A 19,675-nucleotide genomic window follows, 5' to 3' on the forward strand; every position below is an offset into this window, starting at 1 on the left:
CCACCCATCTTCCCATAACCATCCTGTGTGTCTCTGCCTCTACATTTTCTTTAAAGGTCACCTATTACCATGCCGCATTAGGTCCTGCCCTATTGACATCTTAATTTCATCATGTTTGCAAAGACTGTTTCCAGATAAGATCTCCTTCACAGATACCAGAGGTTGGGTTGCAACACATTTTCGTGGAGTGTAGGAAAAACAGAAAGCACAATTTAACCCACAAGTTTTGCCCAATTGTGATTTTGAGCCTAGAGTAAAGATACTACAAGTGTTGAAGAAGAGTTCAAGACCACCATGAACTTCAGAATTTCTTCTTGTGCAACTATGATGAGTGTTTTGGATCAGAGGAAGGGCAGTGACTCACTGTTTCAAAGATGATGGTGCTTAGTTAATCATGCCCACCTGTCACTGATACATTGAGGAAAGTGGGTTGTTACAATAGATACAGAGTAATTTTTCCAGCTGCACAGGCACCTCTTATAGAAAGAATGGCATCTGGAGAAATGGCTGAGCACTGGCTGCTTCTCTAAAGGAGCCAAGTTCAACTTGCAACATCCATATGGAAGCTCACAATTGTCTGTAACTTCAGTTCCAGGAAGTCTGTGGCATTAGCATGCACATGGTGCAAACACACACACACACACACACACACACACACACACACACACACACACACTGACGCACGCACGCACGCACACATGCACACTCAAGACAAAATACACAATTTAAAAAAAAAAAAACAAAAGAATAAAAGTAAAAGGATGGCACTAGAGAAAAGTCAACTTCCCAAAACCCATGGGATGGGAGCACACATCACTCACCTGGAGAAGGCACTGTGCATGGCTGGACTGAAATAGCAAAGTCAGAAAATACTAAAGACCTCAGTGAAATCATAACACAGTAGATACACTAGTGAGCAAATCATTTATTCTCCTAGTCCAGTGAAAACCTATGGAAAACAAAACAAACAAAAGAACAATCTTTTTGAGACGACTTTGGGAGGAAGGTGTAGGAGAGTGGGGGGGAGGAGGAGGAACTATCAGACCAGGGTGTCCTTGAGTTCGGGGACTTCACAGATTTCGTAGAGTTGAGAGGTTCTCATCTTAAGTTCTCGGGCCACCTGACAGATGGAGAAAGGCCAGCAGCAATGCACCATCACCCAGTCTTCACAGAGGGTCCCCTAGGGCAAGAGCAAATTATATAGGACCGTTTCTGTCTCTAAGAACCTGTGTAATGTTGGCCCATCCCACCCTCTGCTTCCAAGACACCAAGACACTTAACACTTCGGACACTAGGTGGCCCAAGTATCCAGCAGAGACTGGTCAAGAACTACAGTTCACAGTCATGCCCCTTCAATCTTGATATGTGCCTCTTACTGAAATCTCCTATTTTTCATTATAGTGTCTCTTAGACTCGTTATACTTAACATTTTGTAGTAGATAACAACTTAAAATGGCCCCAAATACCCATTGTAAAAAGGGATGGGAAGTAAAAAATAAACCTCCCTTCCCTTCCCCCAGAGCTGGCCCTAGTCATCCAACTACCTGCATGGAGACAATCATTGGTTACATTTCCAGGCAAACTTTGCCAGTACAAGTGTGTGTGTGTGTGTGTGTGTGTGTGTGTGTGTGTGTGTGTGTGTGTGTGTATGCATGCATGCATGTATGTGTATATTCCTTTTATTTGAATAGTTATGTAAGTCTATGTCTTGTTTTTTTAATGTAAAAATATATTTTAGAGAGCATCCCACAAAATACCTAGATTTATGTGTGAGAGTCAGTCAGTCTGTCTGTCTGTCTGCATCTGTGTCTGTGCCCAACACAAAAGGTTCCTTTTTGAAGACCATCTGTGTCTGTGCATCTTGGATCTACTGAAAGATAAAGACCCCAGAGAACCTTATAAGTAAAGTCTCCATGTGCCACACAGGCTACACGTTAAGTCAGACCTCACGAGTGTATCCTCCAAATAAAGTTTTATTCCATCTGTCCTGTCGTGAAGTAATAAGAGACATATGTGTGGTTTTATTTTTGTAGATGGGCAGGGAGAACAGCTATAACCTATTTCTATGCATCAAAGCACATCTCAGAAGTATAAATTGGCCAACAGTTTGACCAAGCCTGCTGACCAACAGTCTTCGTTATAATTTCTTCTAGGAAACATCCCTTACTATACAGCGTTTTAGTTAAATAATAACTCCTAGTAAATAATGAAATCAGAACTTTCTTCCCCCACAGTTTTCCATTAAGTATGAAATTAAAATTGGTAGCCATCTTCATCAATACACCTCCCTCTCTCTCTCTCTCTCTCTCTCTCTCTCTCTCTCTCTCTCTCTCTCTCCCTTCCCCCATCACTTTGGGAAATCATAGGTTTGAAAAGCATCCAAATTTTCATGAAGATTGAGATTCATACATACCTCAATTACCCTTACCTGTATCTTATGTCTTTCTCTGGTGCCAATTCTCAATGCAAAGGAGGACCCTGGTAACAGTGGCCAACAGAGACACTCTCCATAATGCCTGGCAATGTCACACTCAAGACACATGGGACAAAACAGACCCCAGAAACCTGTCAATTGCACATAAAAGTAAACCAGCATTCTCAGATATTTGGGGAACAACTTCATATCTTAAATAGATTCACAACCCTGTGCCATCAATTTCAACACCGCCTTGTCTACCCACAGCCAGGGACAGGGAATGGATAAATAATTCTCAAAACTCGGAGTTAGAAAATCGCCATTACCTACCCACAGCTGAATTGAGTTCTTTGTTGAATATTGCCAAAGCTGAACCAGACACAATTCTGTTAGCATGGATTATGGCAACTGGCTTTTACTCCCTTGTCAAAAATGGTAATTTTTGAAATAATTAATGCTTCTTATGTTCTTCCAATTTCAGTATTTAACACGAATACTAGAATTCAAGAATACTAGAATATTCTTGAAAAACAGACATCCCTTTCTATAATAATGACAGAAAATCTTTTGGGTGTACACTGACTATTTCCTATTTTTACCAGGATTTTATTCTATTTCTTGGGTCAGAGGTTATTCTAATTTTTTGTTAGCTTCACAGAGCCACTGACATTTTCCATTTTAATCTGTAAACTATTAGGTGATCAGACCCATGAGTGTTGACTGGAAACAGTTTCCACTTATTAGTTCATTGGCTGTTAACTATTGATATGGGTTGCTACACAGCCTAAACGGACTCTCTAACAGGAATTCTATTCTAAAGATGTTTGAGGCCACAGAGCCTTTTGAGAATATAACAGCTGTTGTGAACTTGTTCAGAGGGAAAATGGAAGTACTCACACATGGGCAGGCAAACTGTGCATTCCCTGTCATGGCATTCACAGAGCCACTGAAAACTATTAATGAGTCACAGGTTAAGAGATCCCGATCTGCAGTTTGGACGTTACATCATCTAACATCACAAGATGAGAACCATGGTGATTTCAAATAGTGGAGACTATGAACCATCAAGAATGCCACGATGACCAGTCTTTGGAAACATTGTCTTAGTCGTGGTTATCACCACTGTGATGAAACACCATGACCAAAGCAACTTGGGGGGAGAGTCTTTGGCTTATGCTTTCAAATAACTGTTCATCATTGAAGTCAGAATGGAAACTCAAGCAGGGCAGGAACTTGGAGACAGGAGCTGCTGCTGATGCAGAACCCATGGAGGGGTGCTGCTTACAGGCTTGTTTTCCCTGGCTTGTTCAGCCTGCCTTCTTATAGAACCCAGGGCCACCAGCCAAGGGATGGTCTCACCTACAATGTGCTGGACCCTCTCCCATTAATTACTAATTAAGAAAATGCCCTACAAGCTTGTGTCTACAGCCCCATCTTACAAAGGTATTTTCTTAATTGAGGTTCCTTTCTTAGAGACTTTAGCTTGTGTCAGGTTGGCATAAAACTATTCAGCACACATCCTAAGCAAGAGTAATTCTCGATTCACGAGTGAACATACCTGGGGTTGGGGATTTAGTTCAGTGGTAGAGTGCTTGCCCAGCAAGCGCAAGGCCCTGGGCTCAGTCCCCAGCTCCGAAAAAAAAGAAAAAAAAAAAAAAAAACCAAACAAGTGAACAAACCTTAAGTGTTCACTTTGAGTTTAATAATTGTGTTCACCTATGCATCAGGAAACATGGATCGTTGCTCTCCCCCAGTGTTCGTCATGTTTCTACGCAGTAAATCCCATCCTTCCCACCCGTGACTTTTATCCCCATAAGTAAGTTTTGCCCCCTCTCATCTCTCATCTCAAGGGAATCACAGTTACTTTTATAACTATTTTGGTTTTGTATGGTATCAAGTATTTGGGGGGGGGGTTGTTTTTGTTTTGTTTTAAATTTACTCATGTTAAATGAATCTATAGTTTTTGTTGTTGGATAAATAGCATTTTACTGTATGATAATCTACAAATTATTGATCTATTCTCCCACTAATTGACATTTTATAGCTCCACTTTTTATATTAATACCACTATGCTTTATGTGTATGTATGCGTTTATATGGACATTTAAGTCTTTATATGGTCATACCTCTAATTCTATATTAGGATATATGTTTCCTTTTATTTGGGTAGTTTCTTATAAATACACATGTTTAATTCTACAAATATAGATGAACAATCATCCAAAGCATTTGGACCATTTCATATCCCCTCCAACAACGTCCGAGACTTCTGATGACTTGACATCATCACCATCGTTTACTATCGTCGGAGTTTTTATTTGAGCCATGGTAGCCTGTGTACAGTGTTAGTCACTGCAGCTTCTGGTGCACCAGAAACAAAGGTATGGTAGGAACCATGTAGCTGAGAGCAAACTGAGTGTAGCTTCAAGTAATTCTGAGACTTTTTTTTTTTTTTTTTTTTTTTTTTGGAGCTGAGGACCGAACCCAGGGCCTTGAGCTTGCTAGGCAAGCGCTCTACCACTGAGCTAAATCCCCAACCCCATTCTGAGACATTTTAATCTGAATTTTTAAAAAAAAAAATCCCAACTGGAGATAGGGATCTGTGGTAGTGTGTTTGTAGAATAGACAAGGATCAGTCCCCAGCAATGAAAAATAATCTCCAAGCACATGAGGAGACTCAACTTTCTACTGACAACTAGTCTGAACAACAAAGAAACTAGCAAGATTTACAGCGAGAACAGAGGGCTCCTAGCGTCAGCAACCTTGAATTAGGGCAATTTGAAATCAATGGCACGTTCGGTGAAGATTATGAAATACTGCAAACTCCCACAAATAAGGCAATTAATTAAAATTTGCTTAATTGTAAAGCTGACAAATTAAGCACCTGATCGATTCTGTTTACACGTCTCTAAGCTGTAAGCACACCGTAAAGCTCATTATGCCTTAGTACTTCTGGGCCTCATTGTGAGGACCCAGAAGCTGCTGGGGCGGGCGGTTGTTTTGTTTTTTCAGATTTTAGGAACTTTCTTTTCTTTCCACCTTTTCCCTCTGCTCAGGTGTCTGCAGGGAAGCTCAGGCCCGCTTAGTGGCAGCTCCAACCCATTTGGTGGTCTGTACTGTGGGGGCTGCTGACCAGTCCTCAGCGGCTGGCTGCGCACTCCAGTCTTGTGTGGGGAACTTCTGGATGGGCACAGAGGGCATCTGCACACCCTCAGACCAGTCAGTCACCTCAGGCTGAACAGTACTGAACTCAGGAGCTGGTGCGGTTCTGTTGCCCTGAAATTCCTCCTTGGTCACAGCCTTCTCAGCAGCAGTCGCTCCTCCTTCTCAACCTCCTCTGGGTCTCTGTGGAAATGAAGATCAGGCATAACCTCTCATGGGTGCTCTTGGGAAATAGTATCTCGAATGCGGAGAACTTCCCGGGCCAGCATCCACATCAGACCCACTGAGTGAGCTCCCTTGCATGGTATGGCAATGTCCACATAGCGCAGGGAAGAATCTGTGTTACACCGAGCAATGGTGGGCAGGCTGACATAAGAGGCTACCATGAGGGGCTGGGGAACAGCCCTGGAATCTGTCACCACTAGAAGCTGTGGCTCCCTGAAGGCAGCTTGGATCTGGTTAGGAAGATCCAAGGTGTGAAATACCAGCAATGGGTGTGGCTCCAGCAGCAGCAGCAAACTTCAGCACAGCTCGCTGGCCAGTGGTCCTGGAGATGACAGTGACATCAGCAGGGTTCTCAATGGCAACAATAATGAGACAAGTAACAGCTTCTCCCAGGTCCTCTTCAGTTTTATGATGTAGATTCAGTCACTTTTCCTTTTATAGATGTACTGCTCCATCTGAAAGTCAAGGTTGGTGCCACCTAAGTGGGTTTCTGCAGCAAAGAATTTGAGAACATTCTTCTCCTTCATCTGCAGGACATCAAGGGCTCCAGACATTGTGTAAGTTTCCCTTTAAGTTACATGGGGAATCAAGAATGATGCTGTATGGACCTATCCCTGAGCAGCACAGAAAAGAAAATCTGCTTTTTAAAAATTTATTATTATTAATCTTTCTGTCAGAAAGTCATGCTATGTAAGTGTGCTTTTTAGATATTTGTCTTACTTTTCTACTGAGGTGATAAAACATTATGACCTCGGTAACTTATAAAAGAAAGCATTTAATTTGAGGTCTCATGTTCTAGAATGTTAAAGTCCTTATTTAACACGGTAGAGAGCACAGGGGTAGACAGACAGACATGGAACTAGAGCAGTATCTGAGAGCTTATGTCTGACCCACAAATAAGAGGCAGAGAGGGAGCTAACTGGGAATGATGTGGATTTTTGAAACCTCAAAGCTCATACCCCTAAAAAAACAGTAACTCTTCTTCCAACAAAGCCACACCTCCAATCCTTCCCAAAAATTCTACCAAATGACGTGCCAAACATTCAAACATATGAGCCTATGGGGGACATCCTCATCCAAACCACAATACTCAAATTCAATCACTTTTAAATAGAGTTCAGCTGTGGTTTATAGAAAAAATATATGAATCCCAAAGTTTTATTCCACAATAGCTAATCTTCACGGAAAATTAGCCAAGCTCTCACGGAAAACATTTTGTACATATCACTTCACTTAATCTTTGTAATAATCATACAAACTAGGCACTTTTAAGGCCTACGTGATAGCTCGCTCCACAACTGCAGCACTTGGGCAATAGGATATCAGACAATGGGTTCATGAGTTCAAAAACAGCCTGTGCTGTGTAGAAAATTGTTAGATGGCCTGTTCTTACTAAGACCCTATCTCAGAAAACCAACCGATGAATAAAATAGGTCCTCTTTCTATACCCATTTTATAATTCGTTCACCTAATCTCCAGAAGAATTGAGCAATTCCCCCTTATGTTTATAACATTGTTAGGGAAGGGCAGAGACAAGACCCCTACTATTACATATATGTCCATATGTTCTCATGCTTTACCTTGCCATTCTGCCATAGCACATGTGGATTTGTGTATTCCAGGGCAGGATGCTCATCATCACTATATTTATGCCACAGGGTGGTCTGACCTCATGTGAATCCATTTGGAAGAAGCCTGTAGGTCAAGTGTCACTGCTCTGCCTGGTGAGGAGTGTGGTTGGAGATGAGGAGGCTTAGGCTAGACCCCAAAAAGAGATGTACAAGAATAGAAGGAAGGGGGAGGCTTTGCAGTGATATCTGAGAACAGGGTTAGCATGTAGAACATGGAAGGGACTCTTATAAATCATTCATAAAAGAAGACAGGAGAAAAAGAAACAGCATAGTACATGAGTGGGTAGCATGCTGAAAAGGAAATACCAATGGCCAACAGTAATGTCATTAGGAAGGCATATTAATGCTATCAGAAGCCCCTTGCTCCTCACAAGAATTCCCCTTTTTAATATATACTTGGGGACATAAGTAACAATATATGGATATGGAAACTGGCCTGATCACATTAGATGATAACTTTGCTCAGTCTAGTAAGATTCAAAACCTTTTAGGGATGAATAATTTCACTTATCAGCACATAGAGTCATGCAATTCAACTGCACACAAGGGGACCTACAAGGATAGTCGCTGCAGCACTGTCTGTATCATAAAATTTTAAATTGTAAGTGTATGTCAGTGGGCCAAAGACCAAATAAAATATGAGTGTAGAACCACTAAGAATGCGGCAAAAGGACTGGAGAGATGGCTCAGTGGTTAAGCAATAGTTGTGCAATCATGAGGACCTGAGGTGGACCCTAGCACCCACGTAACAAGCAGCGTACATACCTGAAACACCAGGACTGTGGAAGACAGAGACAGGTGTGCTGGAGCTTAATAGCTGCCAGCCAAGTTCTAGGTTCTATGAGAGACCCAGTCTCAAGGGAATAAAGAGGTGCATGATAAAAGAAGATATCAGATGCCCATGCACACTGCTACACACACCTGCACACACACTGCTCACACACATAAGCTTTTTTCTAAAAGGATGTAGTAAAAGATCAATTAAATACCAACATGGCTAAGTCTCTAAGACCAATATGAATTTTTAAAAAATCAAATTGCATAATAGGTACAGCTTGATATCATTTATGCTTTGCTTAAAGAGTTACAAAGCAATAGTATACATTGCTAATGGATACACAGGTAAACATAGAGGAAAAAAACCTGGAGGGAAATGTTCCAAATTGATTTTTTGTTTTTGCTCTTGTTTACAAGTAGAAATTTGTTTTATAAAGAGACATGGGTCCTTTTTCTGTAAAACCTCATGTATATAAGGTGAGTGTATCAATGGGTTATTAGTCATATATTGTCTTCTTTAACAGAGTTCAAGGTCAGTAGGGATTTGTGGCATACATTCAGCCTCTTTCTTTATACCTACAAGTTTAGTGATTACACCAGCTCCCTTAGTCTACCTTAGCCCCGGCCTAGTCTCTTCTCCTGTATATAGAATGATATCCTTCTACTTCACAGGCAAGTCAAGACAAAGACAAGAAGCTGTGGTGTGGAGGCCCAGAGAGCAAAGTCATAAAGTAGGTGGAAACTTGAGTACACCACATTTCAGTTCAGTTATTCCAAAGGAATTGAACCTTCCAATAATACGACACTTTAGAGAGGAACAGAGGATGTTCATGCTTTGCCAGTGAAAGTGTGAATTAGCAGTTCACCTTCCAGAAGAAAGCCACTAGGCAACACCATGATTTAAAGAGACATATTCTGTTTGGTCAGCAAATTTACCCGTTAGCTATTACCCAAGACAGAAATCTTCATGCCATGCAAAAATAACATCTGAATAAGCATATTCACACAGCATTGGTTTGAATAAACCACATAAATGTTCACCAACAGGGGTTTCTGCATAAATAAACTATGGTACAAGGGGATCCATAAAGTAATTTAAGAAATTAGCTCCAGATGTGCTTCTGTGGTGTTCACAACCTAAACATATGCAAAGTAATGGGTATTTACAGTCCTTCCATTTGTGAAAATTATGTGCACACATAAGTAAAGAAATCTGTGAGTAGGAGGGATGTGTCAAAATATCCAAGGGGTATAACTATTCATCCTTCATATTTTTTCTGTTTTATAAATGGTGCTTTTAAATTTTAAAGTATATTTTCTTTTAAAACTTTCCGTTGCCTTCTATGTATGTGTACTCTATCTGGACTCTCAGTGTTAGAGTAGCTGTCTCTGGGAAGAACAAGGTGAACAGAAAGCAGGACACAGTGCTTGCAACTCACGAGTTCTGGGAACCCTGATACACAGCAGCTGAGATACTGAGTGTGCCTTGTCTCTAGGTCAAAGGTCAGTCATGAGAGGAGAACCTCTTGACAACTGGACAAGGGCCAGAAAAGAGCTCAGTCAACAAAGGGAGTTTCCTTTCAGATCGTTCTTGTTGTTATAAGAGTGATACATAATCTTCATGAAGATATTCAAGAGATAATAAAGACTGAAACATTTGTCAGCCTGCCATCGGGAGACATCTGCTGTAAATACTTATATTCATATCCTTGTATACTTTATTTCTAAATGCTTTCACTGCCTCCAGATGCAGCCTAGTGAACAGGGTTTGGTACTCACTTGGCTTCTTGAATCCAAAACCACATGTAAGCCAGGTGTGGAACCATGCACCCTCAATCCCAGCACTCAGGAGGCAGAGGCAGAGGGCTCTCTATGAGTTCCAGACCACCAGGGAAACATTGTGAGACCCTTTCCGGAAATAATAAATGAGTAAAAATAAAAGTATACAAACTACCTTTTTACCCTTAAATGTCACTCTCCTACATGACTTTCCATAGCTGTATAATAATCAGTAGATGGATGTGATATGTATACCTCTAAGCGTTGCTACAGTAACCAGTGCTGCAGTTTTAATGTTCCTGGTAAACTTTGCAGACAATTTATTTCATTAGACTAAGCTCCTAGAAATGTAGTTATCAGGTCAATAGTGGATGAGGGAAGAAGCTATATTATGTATCTTTGTCAACAATGGATTTTATCATTAAATTTTTTTTAAATACCACACTTATCCTATGAATAGATCTATACTGCTGAAAAGCACGTTTTGTTTTGTTTTTCAACTGAGGAGTAGGCTTGAGACACTAGACTAGTTGAGCTTTTCAGAAATCATTTACTTTTTGACCTTGAGCTGGGGTAGCTTTTCCTCAGGATTGGGGGGATGGGTGGACTTAGGGGTGGAGTGGGGGAAGTTGGGGGAGGGGGCAGGTGGTAAAGAGATGCTTAAGTGAAAAGGAAACCCGTACAGATTTTCCTGTCTCTGCAGACACTGAAGAGGCCGGTGCTCCAGTCCCCACCAGTCTGAACAATAGCTGTGACTGTGGTCCTGCCACTGGCTCCACGGATTGGCTGCTTCACCACGACATGAGCTGGCACATGGCTCCTGGAGAGTCAAGGATGATGGTTAACTAGTCAACAAAGATGCTGCAGAATGATAACCATTAATCAAGACAGGACAATAAAAAGGAGATCAGAGCCCATGGTGCTGAGAGCCTCCGATTCTTAATCCAGGCTGATGCTACCATCTTGCTCTTTCAGCATTTTTTTTTGGGGTGGGGGGTTCCATTAAGAATCAACCTGTCACTCAAGTTCAATCTACCACTGTTTGCCAGAATTTCATGGTAGCTAAATTCATAAACTTGAAACAAAGACATCAGATCAGATCCCAGCATGCCCTTCCATGGTGACATGACCTCAGCTAAGTGGTTTAAGCTCTCTACTATCCTGTTAGTTCAGATGGGTAAACTATCTGATGAGACTTATTTTCTAAGTGGGAAGCCTATTGTTAGTGTACTGTCTCCAGAGGGAGCATTGCACGATGATGTAAGCTATAGCCCAATAATGATGCGCCTTGATTGCAGAGAGGATGACTAAGTGAACACCTGGAAGCCTGAGCAAGGCCACTGGAGTCCACGCGTGGATGGCACCCATGCAGAATGTCCCACAACTGCATCACTAAGTTTAACTTGGAGTTGATTTTCCCTGAAAGGGATGGATAGTTCCACTTTCTGTAATTTTAAATTAGGAAATGAATGTTCAAGGGACTAGGCTCCAACAGTGTGGGGAAGAGGAAAAAAAACCTCCCTCCTGCTTCTGAGATGGAAAGATTTGCCTGGATTTCAGCCAGGAAAATGGCACCAGTCAGGTGTCACTTGATAAAGTTAAGCTGCTTTTCCCTGATGCCTCATGGGAAAGTCGGGTCAGTGTGGAGTCAGCTTGGGGCCTGGAATGAGTCTGAGTCTGTGGTGTTGTCATTTTCCTGTTAGGTGCCTCTCTTAGTCAAGCCCCATGAAGTGTTTGCACCTGATCGCTAATCTGCTTTGGAAAACTAAGGAAGGATCCTGCCTCTCATTTACAACAAAATAAACAAGACAATACTGTTTCCCCAGGAACCATTGTTGCAGTGGGTCACCAAGTTCTAGATGGCCTAGGACTGAAAGTGAAAGACATATGAACAATCATAATTTGTATTACCCTAGAGAGACCTTCAGACTTAGACCAATAAATTCACCGAGAGGATATGATGTCATGATATGTCTTCTCCCATCACGCCAATACCACCTGCTAGAGTGGAACAGAAAATGTCCCCTACAGACTGTGTCAAAGTTGGCAGTATGATTTGGAGAGGTTCTGGAAAACCCTAGGCAGTAAGGCTATTTGGAAGATGTGCTTCATTGGGATCATGACCCTAAAAGTTGCCTTTGTAGGGGTCCTGGGGCCACTCTTTCCTCCCTCCCTGCTTCCTATCTACCTTAATGTACACATTATCTTCCTTCATACAGTCCCATCATATGACCTCAACATGGGCCCATAAGCAATGGAGCTAAAATAATATGGGTTGAAATCTCTGTAACTGTAAGCCAAAATGCATCAGTCTCCCTTTCAGTTGTTTATTTCATGCATCCTGTCACAGTGACAAGATGTGACAAAGTGACAAAGCCAAAGCATTACCAAATAGGTAATGTTTATTGAAACAAATTCCAAAGTCTCGCCCCAGACCAACTGCAGTCTCCAAAGAAGTCCAGAAGTCAGTACCACAACAGGTTTCCACGTAAATCTTAAGCCAGCCTTCTGCTAGCACCTGATGCCTCATGCGGTGGGTCTGGAGGCCATTGGTGACTCCAACAGGTTCCAAGTCTTCACCAGCTAGGTGATGTCCATGTGACAGGAATGGCAAGGAAACCGAACAGGAGGGAGACAAGAAGGGAGGATGCTTGGAATACATCAAGTTCAGTGATCCAGTGAGATCCAGGATCCTACACTGGAAAACAGCTCAGAACTGTCAGTGGGCCCCCAGAGCATCCCTCATGCTTTTATCTGCTAGGTATTACAGAGAATACTTAAGGTCTCATTAGCAATTTAAGATTCTATATGTCCTTGAGACTCAGAAAAAAGTATAAAACATAAATCAATGCTAAATCAAACATTGAAAGTTACCTTTATGTCCATGTCATTGTCAAATAGAACTCATGAATTTTGTTGTTTGGTGTGTTTTTGGTTTTGTTTTGGGTTTTGGGTTTTTTTAGTGTTTTTTTAAGATTTTTTTTTTATTTTATCTGTATGAACGAATGTTCTATCTGCGTGTACACCTGAGTGCCAGAAGAGGGCATCAGATCCCATTATAGATGGTTGTGAGCCACACTACAGATACAGTTGCTGGGAATTGAACTCAGGACCTCTGGAAGAGCAGTCAGTGCTCTTAACCTCTGAGCCCTCTCTAGAGTCCTGTTTTCGTTTTTGAGTCAGGGTCTCACTATGTAGTCCTGGCTGGCCTAGAACTCACAGAGATGAATCTGCCTCTGCCTACAGAGTGATGGCTTATGCTACCACACGCAGTCTAACTCACAAATAGTTTATAACATTTAAAGATACATTTAAGTTTCTTGTTTCTCAAAAATTCCCAGAGGTATTGCTGCTGAAAAACAGAAGCCAGTGGCTAATTAGCTGCATGTAATCAGATAATATCAAGCCAAACTTGTAAAAGAGCCTTTCATTTTCTTCTCAGATGCCTGGGAAGAGAGAAAATGTGTCATGTGTATGTGTTCATGTTTGTTCTGAAGTTAGGAGTTATCTCTGTGGATTGACAAGTACAGCGAAATGCATAGTGAGACCCAGCCCCCGGGATGGCTGTATGTGGAGATGATTCATAGACTCACAGGAAGGAAGTTAAAAGGATCAGAAGGATGGAATCCTAAGCTAACGGGACTGATGAAGGGAGAGGTCTCCGCCCATATAAAGGAAAGACCAAGAAAGCAAAGCACCCTTTGAGCCAGGAGAGCCCTCGAAGACCAGTCGTACTCCCTCCCTCAAGCCTGGAATGCTAGCCTGTAGAACAGAATGAATTAGTTCTCATTAATTCCACCTGACCCAGGGCTTGGTTTGGTTTGGTTTGGGGTGGTTTGATTTGGTTTGGTTTGGGGGGGTGGTTTGGTTTAGTTTGGTTTGGTTTGGTTTGGTTTCGTCATAGCCACTGATGAACATCTGAAACTGGTCCTGAAGAATTCGCTTTCACACAGGTTCTATTCCACCTCCTTCCATCTGAGCTCCTTGTTGCCAGGGGGTGCATGCTGTTGTTCCTCTTTGCGTGCCCAGCATCCAGCACACTACTCTGAAACTGAGTGCATACACGATAAATATTTGCTGATTGGATCAAATAGATGCACTGTCTCTTCTATTGTATTGGAGCCTTTCTCAAATCTAGCTCCTGCGAGCTAAATTATGCAACTTGAACTGTGATCCAGTTCTGTAGTAGAGGACATAACTCTCAGGTGTGAACCTGATGAAATAAAAGCAGAGGGCGGCCTAAAAGCTTTCTGCATCTGTCTACACAATCCAAGGCATTTCCTTCGCAATGTGATGCCTATCAGTGAGACTTCCATCATTATGCTAAGAGCTTCAATCATCTCTGATTTTAGTGGAGGAGTTTCTGAGGGCTGAGCACCTGGATAAGATTTTTCTCTGAAATGAACCATTTACAGCTTGCAGCCGTAGACAAGAATTTTGTGCTTCTATCTTAAAATTATGTGCATAACACCTTTTATCACAGCAAGGAAGCCAGTCTTCTATCTACTCCAAATCAAGTAATTGAGATGGTAACTTTTACTTGTTGGAAAAAATTATTTGTGTGTGTCTGTGTGTGTCTGTGTGTGTCTGTGTGTGTGTGTGTGTGTGTGTGTGTGTGTGTGTCTAGTTTTGAACTCAGTAAGAACTCTAACACTCTAAATCTTCAGTGACTTTATATTAAAAGGTTTAGATTTATAGATGTTGGCTAAGATGCTTCAGTTTAAGCTTACTGCTCATCTGTCATGATTAAAATAATGCCAGTCCCTCCCTGTGCACTTTCTATGTGCCAGGCATTTAGTAGTCCCATTAGGAATACAACGATGACTAGATATGACAGTGGACACCTGTAATCTGGTACCTGAGAGAGTAAGGCAGGAGAATTGAGACCATCCAGGTCTGCATAACGAAAATCTTATCTATCAGTCTTATCAAAAGAGAGCAGGAGAGAGAGAGAGAGAATATTAAACCAAGAGAAAGGGGGTGGCTTATCTTATTCTGGGACTGCTATGAACGAAAGTAATTATTGTAACTTCTTGGGCACCTTGTCTGTATACGTCCCCCAAGGGATGCTTGTGATGGTTTATACATGCTTGGCCCAGGACTGGCACTACTAGGAGGTGTGTCCTTGTTGAAGGAAGTGTGTCACTGTGGAGGTGGGCTTGGAGACCCTACTTTTAGCTGCCTGAGGATGCCCAGTCTGTTCCTGGCTTCCTTCAGATGACAATGAACATGAACTCTCAGCTCTGCCTGCACCATGCCTGCCTGGATACTGCCAGGCTCCCACCCTGATGATAGTGGACTGAACCTCTGAACCTGTAAGCCCCAATTAAATGTTATCATTTTGCCTAGAACAAGTGAAACTCAAGACGGATGATCAAAATGTGAAGGCTTCACTCCTTCTTTAAAAGGGGAACAAGAATACCCTTGGCAGGGAATAGAGAGGCAAAGATTAAAACAGACACAGAAGGAACACCCATTCAGAGCCTGCCCCACATGTGGCCCATACATATACAGCCATCCAATTAGACAAGACGGATGAAGCAAAGAAGTGCAGGCTGACAGGAGCCGGATGTAGATCGCTCCTGAGAGACACAGCCAGAATACAGCAAATACAGAGGCGAATGCCAGCAGCAAACCACTGAACTGAGAATAGGACCCCTGTTGAAGGAATCAGAGAAAGAACTGGGAGAGCTTGAAGGGACTTGAGACCCCATATGTACAACAATGTCAAGCAACCAGAGCTTCCAGGGACTAAGCCACTACCTAAAAGACTATACATGGACTGACCCTGGACTCTGACCTCATAGGTAGCAATGAATAGCCTAGTAAGAGCACCAGTGGAAGGGAAGCCCTGGGTCCTGCTAAGACTGAACCCCCAGTGAACTAGATTGTTGGGGAGAGGGGGCAATGGGGGGCAGGATGGGGAGGGAACACCCATAAAAAAGAAGGGAGGGGAGGGGACTAGGGGGGATGTTTGCCCTGGAAGCAGGAAAGGAATAAAACTTGAAATGTATATAAAAATACTCAAGTTAAAAAAAAAAAAGACAAACTAATTTTAAAAAATGTTATCATTTATAAGACTTGCCTTGGGGGGCTGGAGAGATGTCTCATTGGTAAGAGCACTAAGTGCTCTTCCAGAGGTCCTGAGTTCAAATCCCAGCAACCACATGGTAGCTCACAACCATCTGTAATGAGATCTGATGCCCTCTTCTGGTGTGTCTGAAGACAACTACAGTGTACTTATATATAATAAATAAATAAATCTTAAAAAAAAAAAAGACTTGCCTTGGTCATGGTGTCTGTTCACAGTAGTAAAACTCTAACTATGATAATGCTTATGCCACCCTGAAGAACAGGAACAAGCTTGGACATGATGGATGTAGCTGATGACCACAAAACTATGCTAGTCAAAGAAGCTGTCCATTCACAAGCAGAAAGAGAAGATTTGTGTCCACTGAACTTCAAACATAGCTCAGCTACATTCCAGTTCTTTTTGCTTAAGAAAGACTCCTTCACTGACCTCCTCTCTGGCCTCATCATCTTCCTCCTTCTGTGTTTTAAGTACTCTATCTCTTAGTTTCCATAAGCATTCAACAATATCATGTACTTGGTGCATTGGTAGGCACACAATTAATGGCAGCTACCACTAACAAGACGTCAGCATCCAGTATATAACATGAGCATTCTTTGCTTTCCTGAGCAACAAAGAAGGTAAGGAAATCTGGATCAGTTATTTTGTTGGTCAATTGGTTGGTTGGTTGGTTGGCTGGTTGGTTGGTTGGTTTGTTTTCGGTTTTGTTTTTATTAGTTTTTGTTTTTGTTTTTTAGTCAATATATGTACTATCCAAATGCCTTGAAATATAGTTGGGATAACCAACTATCTCAGTTTTCCAGGAGAAATATTTTACTAGGATAGAGAACTTTTGGTACTAAAAGCAAGAAGGTGGTCCTGGAGAGAAGGATGGAGAGAGAGAGAGAGAGAGAGAGAGAGAGAGAGAGAGAGAGAGAGGCAGAGAGACAGAGACAGAGGCAGCAGTCAGTCTCATCTGCTCCTACCTAGTAATGCTGTCAAATTGGTAAACTGTGTCGTGCCTCTTTCTGGCTTCACTCTGTTCCAACTCCCTCTTCTAAGAAGCTAGACACCTTCCCCACCAAATGTTGAATGTCCCCTCATGTTGAATACATCAGGACACCAGGTTGGGCAGTTTCTGCTAATCCTTTAATCAAACTTGCAGTGCTGAGAATTTATCATGCCTTCTACTCAAGCCTCCATGTTTACTTCAGTTCTTAATTAAAGTTGAAGCTCTGAGATTTTTATATCAAAGGGATTGAAATAACAGGCAGACACCAAAAATAAAAGTTCCACTTGGCTAAGATGGGACATTTTAAGTTGAGAATGAAGCATTTCTTTAACTCAAATGGGCCTTCTCCTTTCACAAGCCAAGCAGGTGGCCCCCTTTTCAAGTACACATGGCACTAGGTAACTCCCATTCTCCCCACAAGCTACTATTCTCTCCCTGGCCCCTTTCACAAAGAGATTGGCTAGATGTTCCAACTAACAGCAAACCCTGAGTAGACAGTCCCCTGACTTCCTACCTCAAGTCGGAGATTAAATGCTCGTCTTCAGAAGGCATGGGTGAGAAGAGTGGTATGTGTGTACTGAGCAAGGAAATGTCTTCACACCACCTGGAGAAATGATGTCCCAGCCAGCTCATAGTTAGAAGTGTCTTGTCTCCTGGCTATCCTTCCCCTTGGACAATAAGGAGACCGACTCTAAACTCAGATTCAAACCAAAGGGAAGTGTGCCTTTAAAAGAATGTTACCTTGGTATTCTGGAACCCGAGGTCATAGCAGTCTGGCGGACACTTTTTTTTTTTTTTTTTGAAGACAGCACATGCCCAACTGAGGGTTGTTTCTTTCTAATCTGAAGGGAGACTGAAGGGAGTGTACTAAAGGGTACACTCTACTAAGTATTCACCTTGTTAGTGTCACCACGTCTCTTGTCTCAGAAGCTGCACTTTTCTACCCTATTAGACAAGGCTTCATCAACAGGACCAGTGGTTCAGTCCTGAAAGATGACACAATTCCATAATTTATCCAAAAGCAGGATGAAAAAGGTCTTCCAACCTGCTTATCAAGGAAAAAAGTCTTCAAAGAATCAGAAAACCATTAAGGAAAGTGATTGAGAACAGACGATCCCCAACATATAGAAGTATTGAACCTTGAACCATATATTTCTAATTACAAATGGGGGTAAAAGAACCACATCATACATGGCTGGAAAAGTGAAGGGGTTTCCTTTAACTCAGATGGGCCTTCTCCCTTTGGATACAGAGGTATCCAAAGTCTTCACAACTGAACATTCTGAGAGTGCTCTTTTTAAAAAGAGAGACGTGGCCTGCACTGAAAGCTTTGGAAATAACATCCAGGAAGGTGTTTCTGGAACAGAAAGCCCTGGAAGTTGTCACAAACTATCATTGGCAAGGGGAATCCTGGAATTTATCAAGTCTCGAAATGGAACAAACTGAGATAATTTATCTTCAAATGGTTCAATGAAAGTAATGTTTAGTCTGAATTTCAACAAACCCCTAGACATGTTGCTAATAGAAATACATTCTGAGGTATTTTAAATTCTGTTTGTCAAGTGAAACAAAAAGCACAAAGAAGCAAGGCAACTTAACCCAATAAATGTGAGACAATACTATGTTGGCATTTAATCTCTTCTTTTTCTTTCTTTCTTTCTTTTTTTTTAACTGTGAAAGTGTTGTGTCTGCATGAATGTCTGTCTCAGTACATGTCTGGTGCACAGAAGACCAAAAGAGGGTGTCAAATCCTGTACTGACTGGTTTTGTATATCAATTTGACACAAGCTGAAGTTATGACAGAGAAAGGAACCTAAGTTGAGGAAATGCCTCCATGAGATCCAACTAAAGGCATTTTCTCAACTAGTGATCAAGCAGGGAGGACCTGGCCCATTGTGAGTAGTCTTGGGTTCTATAAGAGAGCAAGCTGAGCAAGCCATGTTGTGGTTTGCCCTGAAGTTATCTGTATTTTGATGCTAATTCCACTCCCCAAGAATAGCTGCCTAGTCAAGTACTCAGGAATCAGGTGACTTCACCAGAACCTTTTCCCCACTGAATTTGTAAAGTACAGGTGAGGGGCAGGTACAGGATAGAAGGAGGCCTGTCATTGGAGGAGAAGGAAGGATGGGCGGGAGAGAAGTTTGAAGGAAGAGAAGGAGACTAGGACAGAGAGGAAGAGACAGGACAGAGGAGACAGGGAGAGGGTGAGAAGCCATGGCAGGTGATGTTGAAATTGTGCTCTGTGTATTTACAGGTTGTTATCAATGTTCCTAAGGGATGGATGGTACCAGGCTTTGTATGTTTAAGTGGGCAATTATATCTTATCAATTGGACGTAAGGTTATTGTGTTGTGTGTTCTTTTATGTGAGGGTTTGAGTGTAGGAAAGTGTGCGGCTGGGATGTGTTTCCACCAGTAGATATCTTGGGACACTATGGTGCCAGAGCTAGTGGGGTAAAAGACACCATTACTTTTTTATTTTTATATTTTTACAACAACAAAGCCAGGGGAAGCAAGCCAGTAAGTAACATCTCTCCAAGGCCTCTGCATCAGCTCCTGCTTCCTGCCCTGTGTGAATTCCAATCCTGACTTCCTTTGGTGATGA

At 42.0% G+C, this 19,675-nt stretch overlaps 1 protein-coding gene and 1 pseudogene across 1 annotated transcript; both read right to left on the bottom strand.

Moving 5' to 3' along the window:
• Positions 1-944: 944 nt before the first annotated feature.
• Plac8l1 (PLAC8 like 1) lies at positions 945-17,829 on the bottom strand. Its single transcript, XM_032886038.1, has 4 exons — positions 17,587-17,829; positions 10,674-10,810; positions 2,429-2,565; positions 945-1,180 (listed from the first exon to the last, which is right to left on the bottom strand). Exons 1-4 carry the CDS (start codon positions 17,703-17,705, stop codon positions 1,040-1,042), a joined length of 534 nt encoding a protein of 177 aa, XP_032741929.1. The 5' UTR covers positions 17,706-17,829; the 3' UTR covers positions 945-1,039.
• On the bottom strand, positions 5,489-6,357 carry LOC116884805 (annotated as a pseudogene).
• Positions 17,830-19,675: the final 1,846 nt, after the last annotated feature.

Source organism: Rattus rattus, chromosome 15, assembly GCF_011064425.1.
Source record: "Rattus rattus isolate New Zealand chromosome 15, Rrattus_CSIRO_v1, whole genome shotgun sequence".
NCBI classification, from domain to species: domain Eukaryota; kingdom Metazoa; phylum Chordata; class Mammalia; order Rodentia; family Muridae; genus Rattus; species Rattus rattus.

Bases quoted from the DNA above. Each gene is read 5' to 3' on its own strand.
- Plac8l1 (XM_032886038.1), bottom strand. From the start codon at position 17,705: ATGAGCTGGCTGGGACATCATTTCTCCAGGTGGTGTGAAGACATTTCC. The intron at 10,811-17,586 runs GTAGGAAGTCAG...TTGACTCTCCAG, and splicing joins CATTTAATCTCCGACTTGAG to GAGCCATGTGCCAGCTCATG. The intron at 2,566-10,673 runs GTACGGGTTTCC...TGCAATTGACAG, and splicing joins CTGCAGAGACAGGAAAATCT to GTTTCTGGGGTCTGTTTTGT.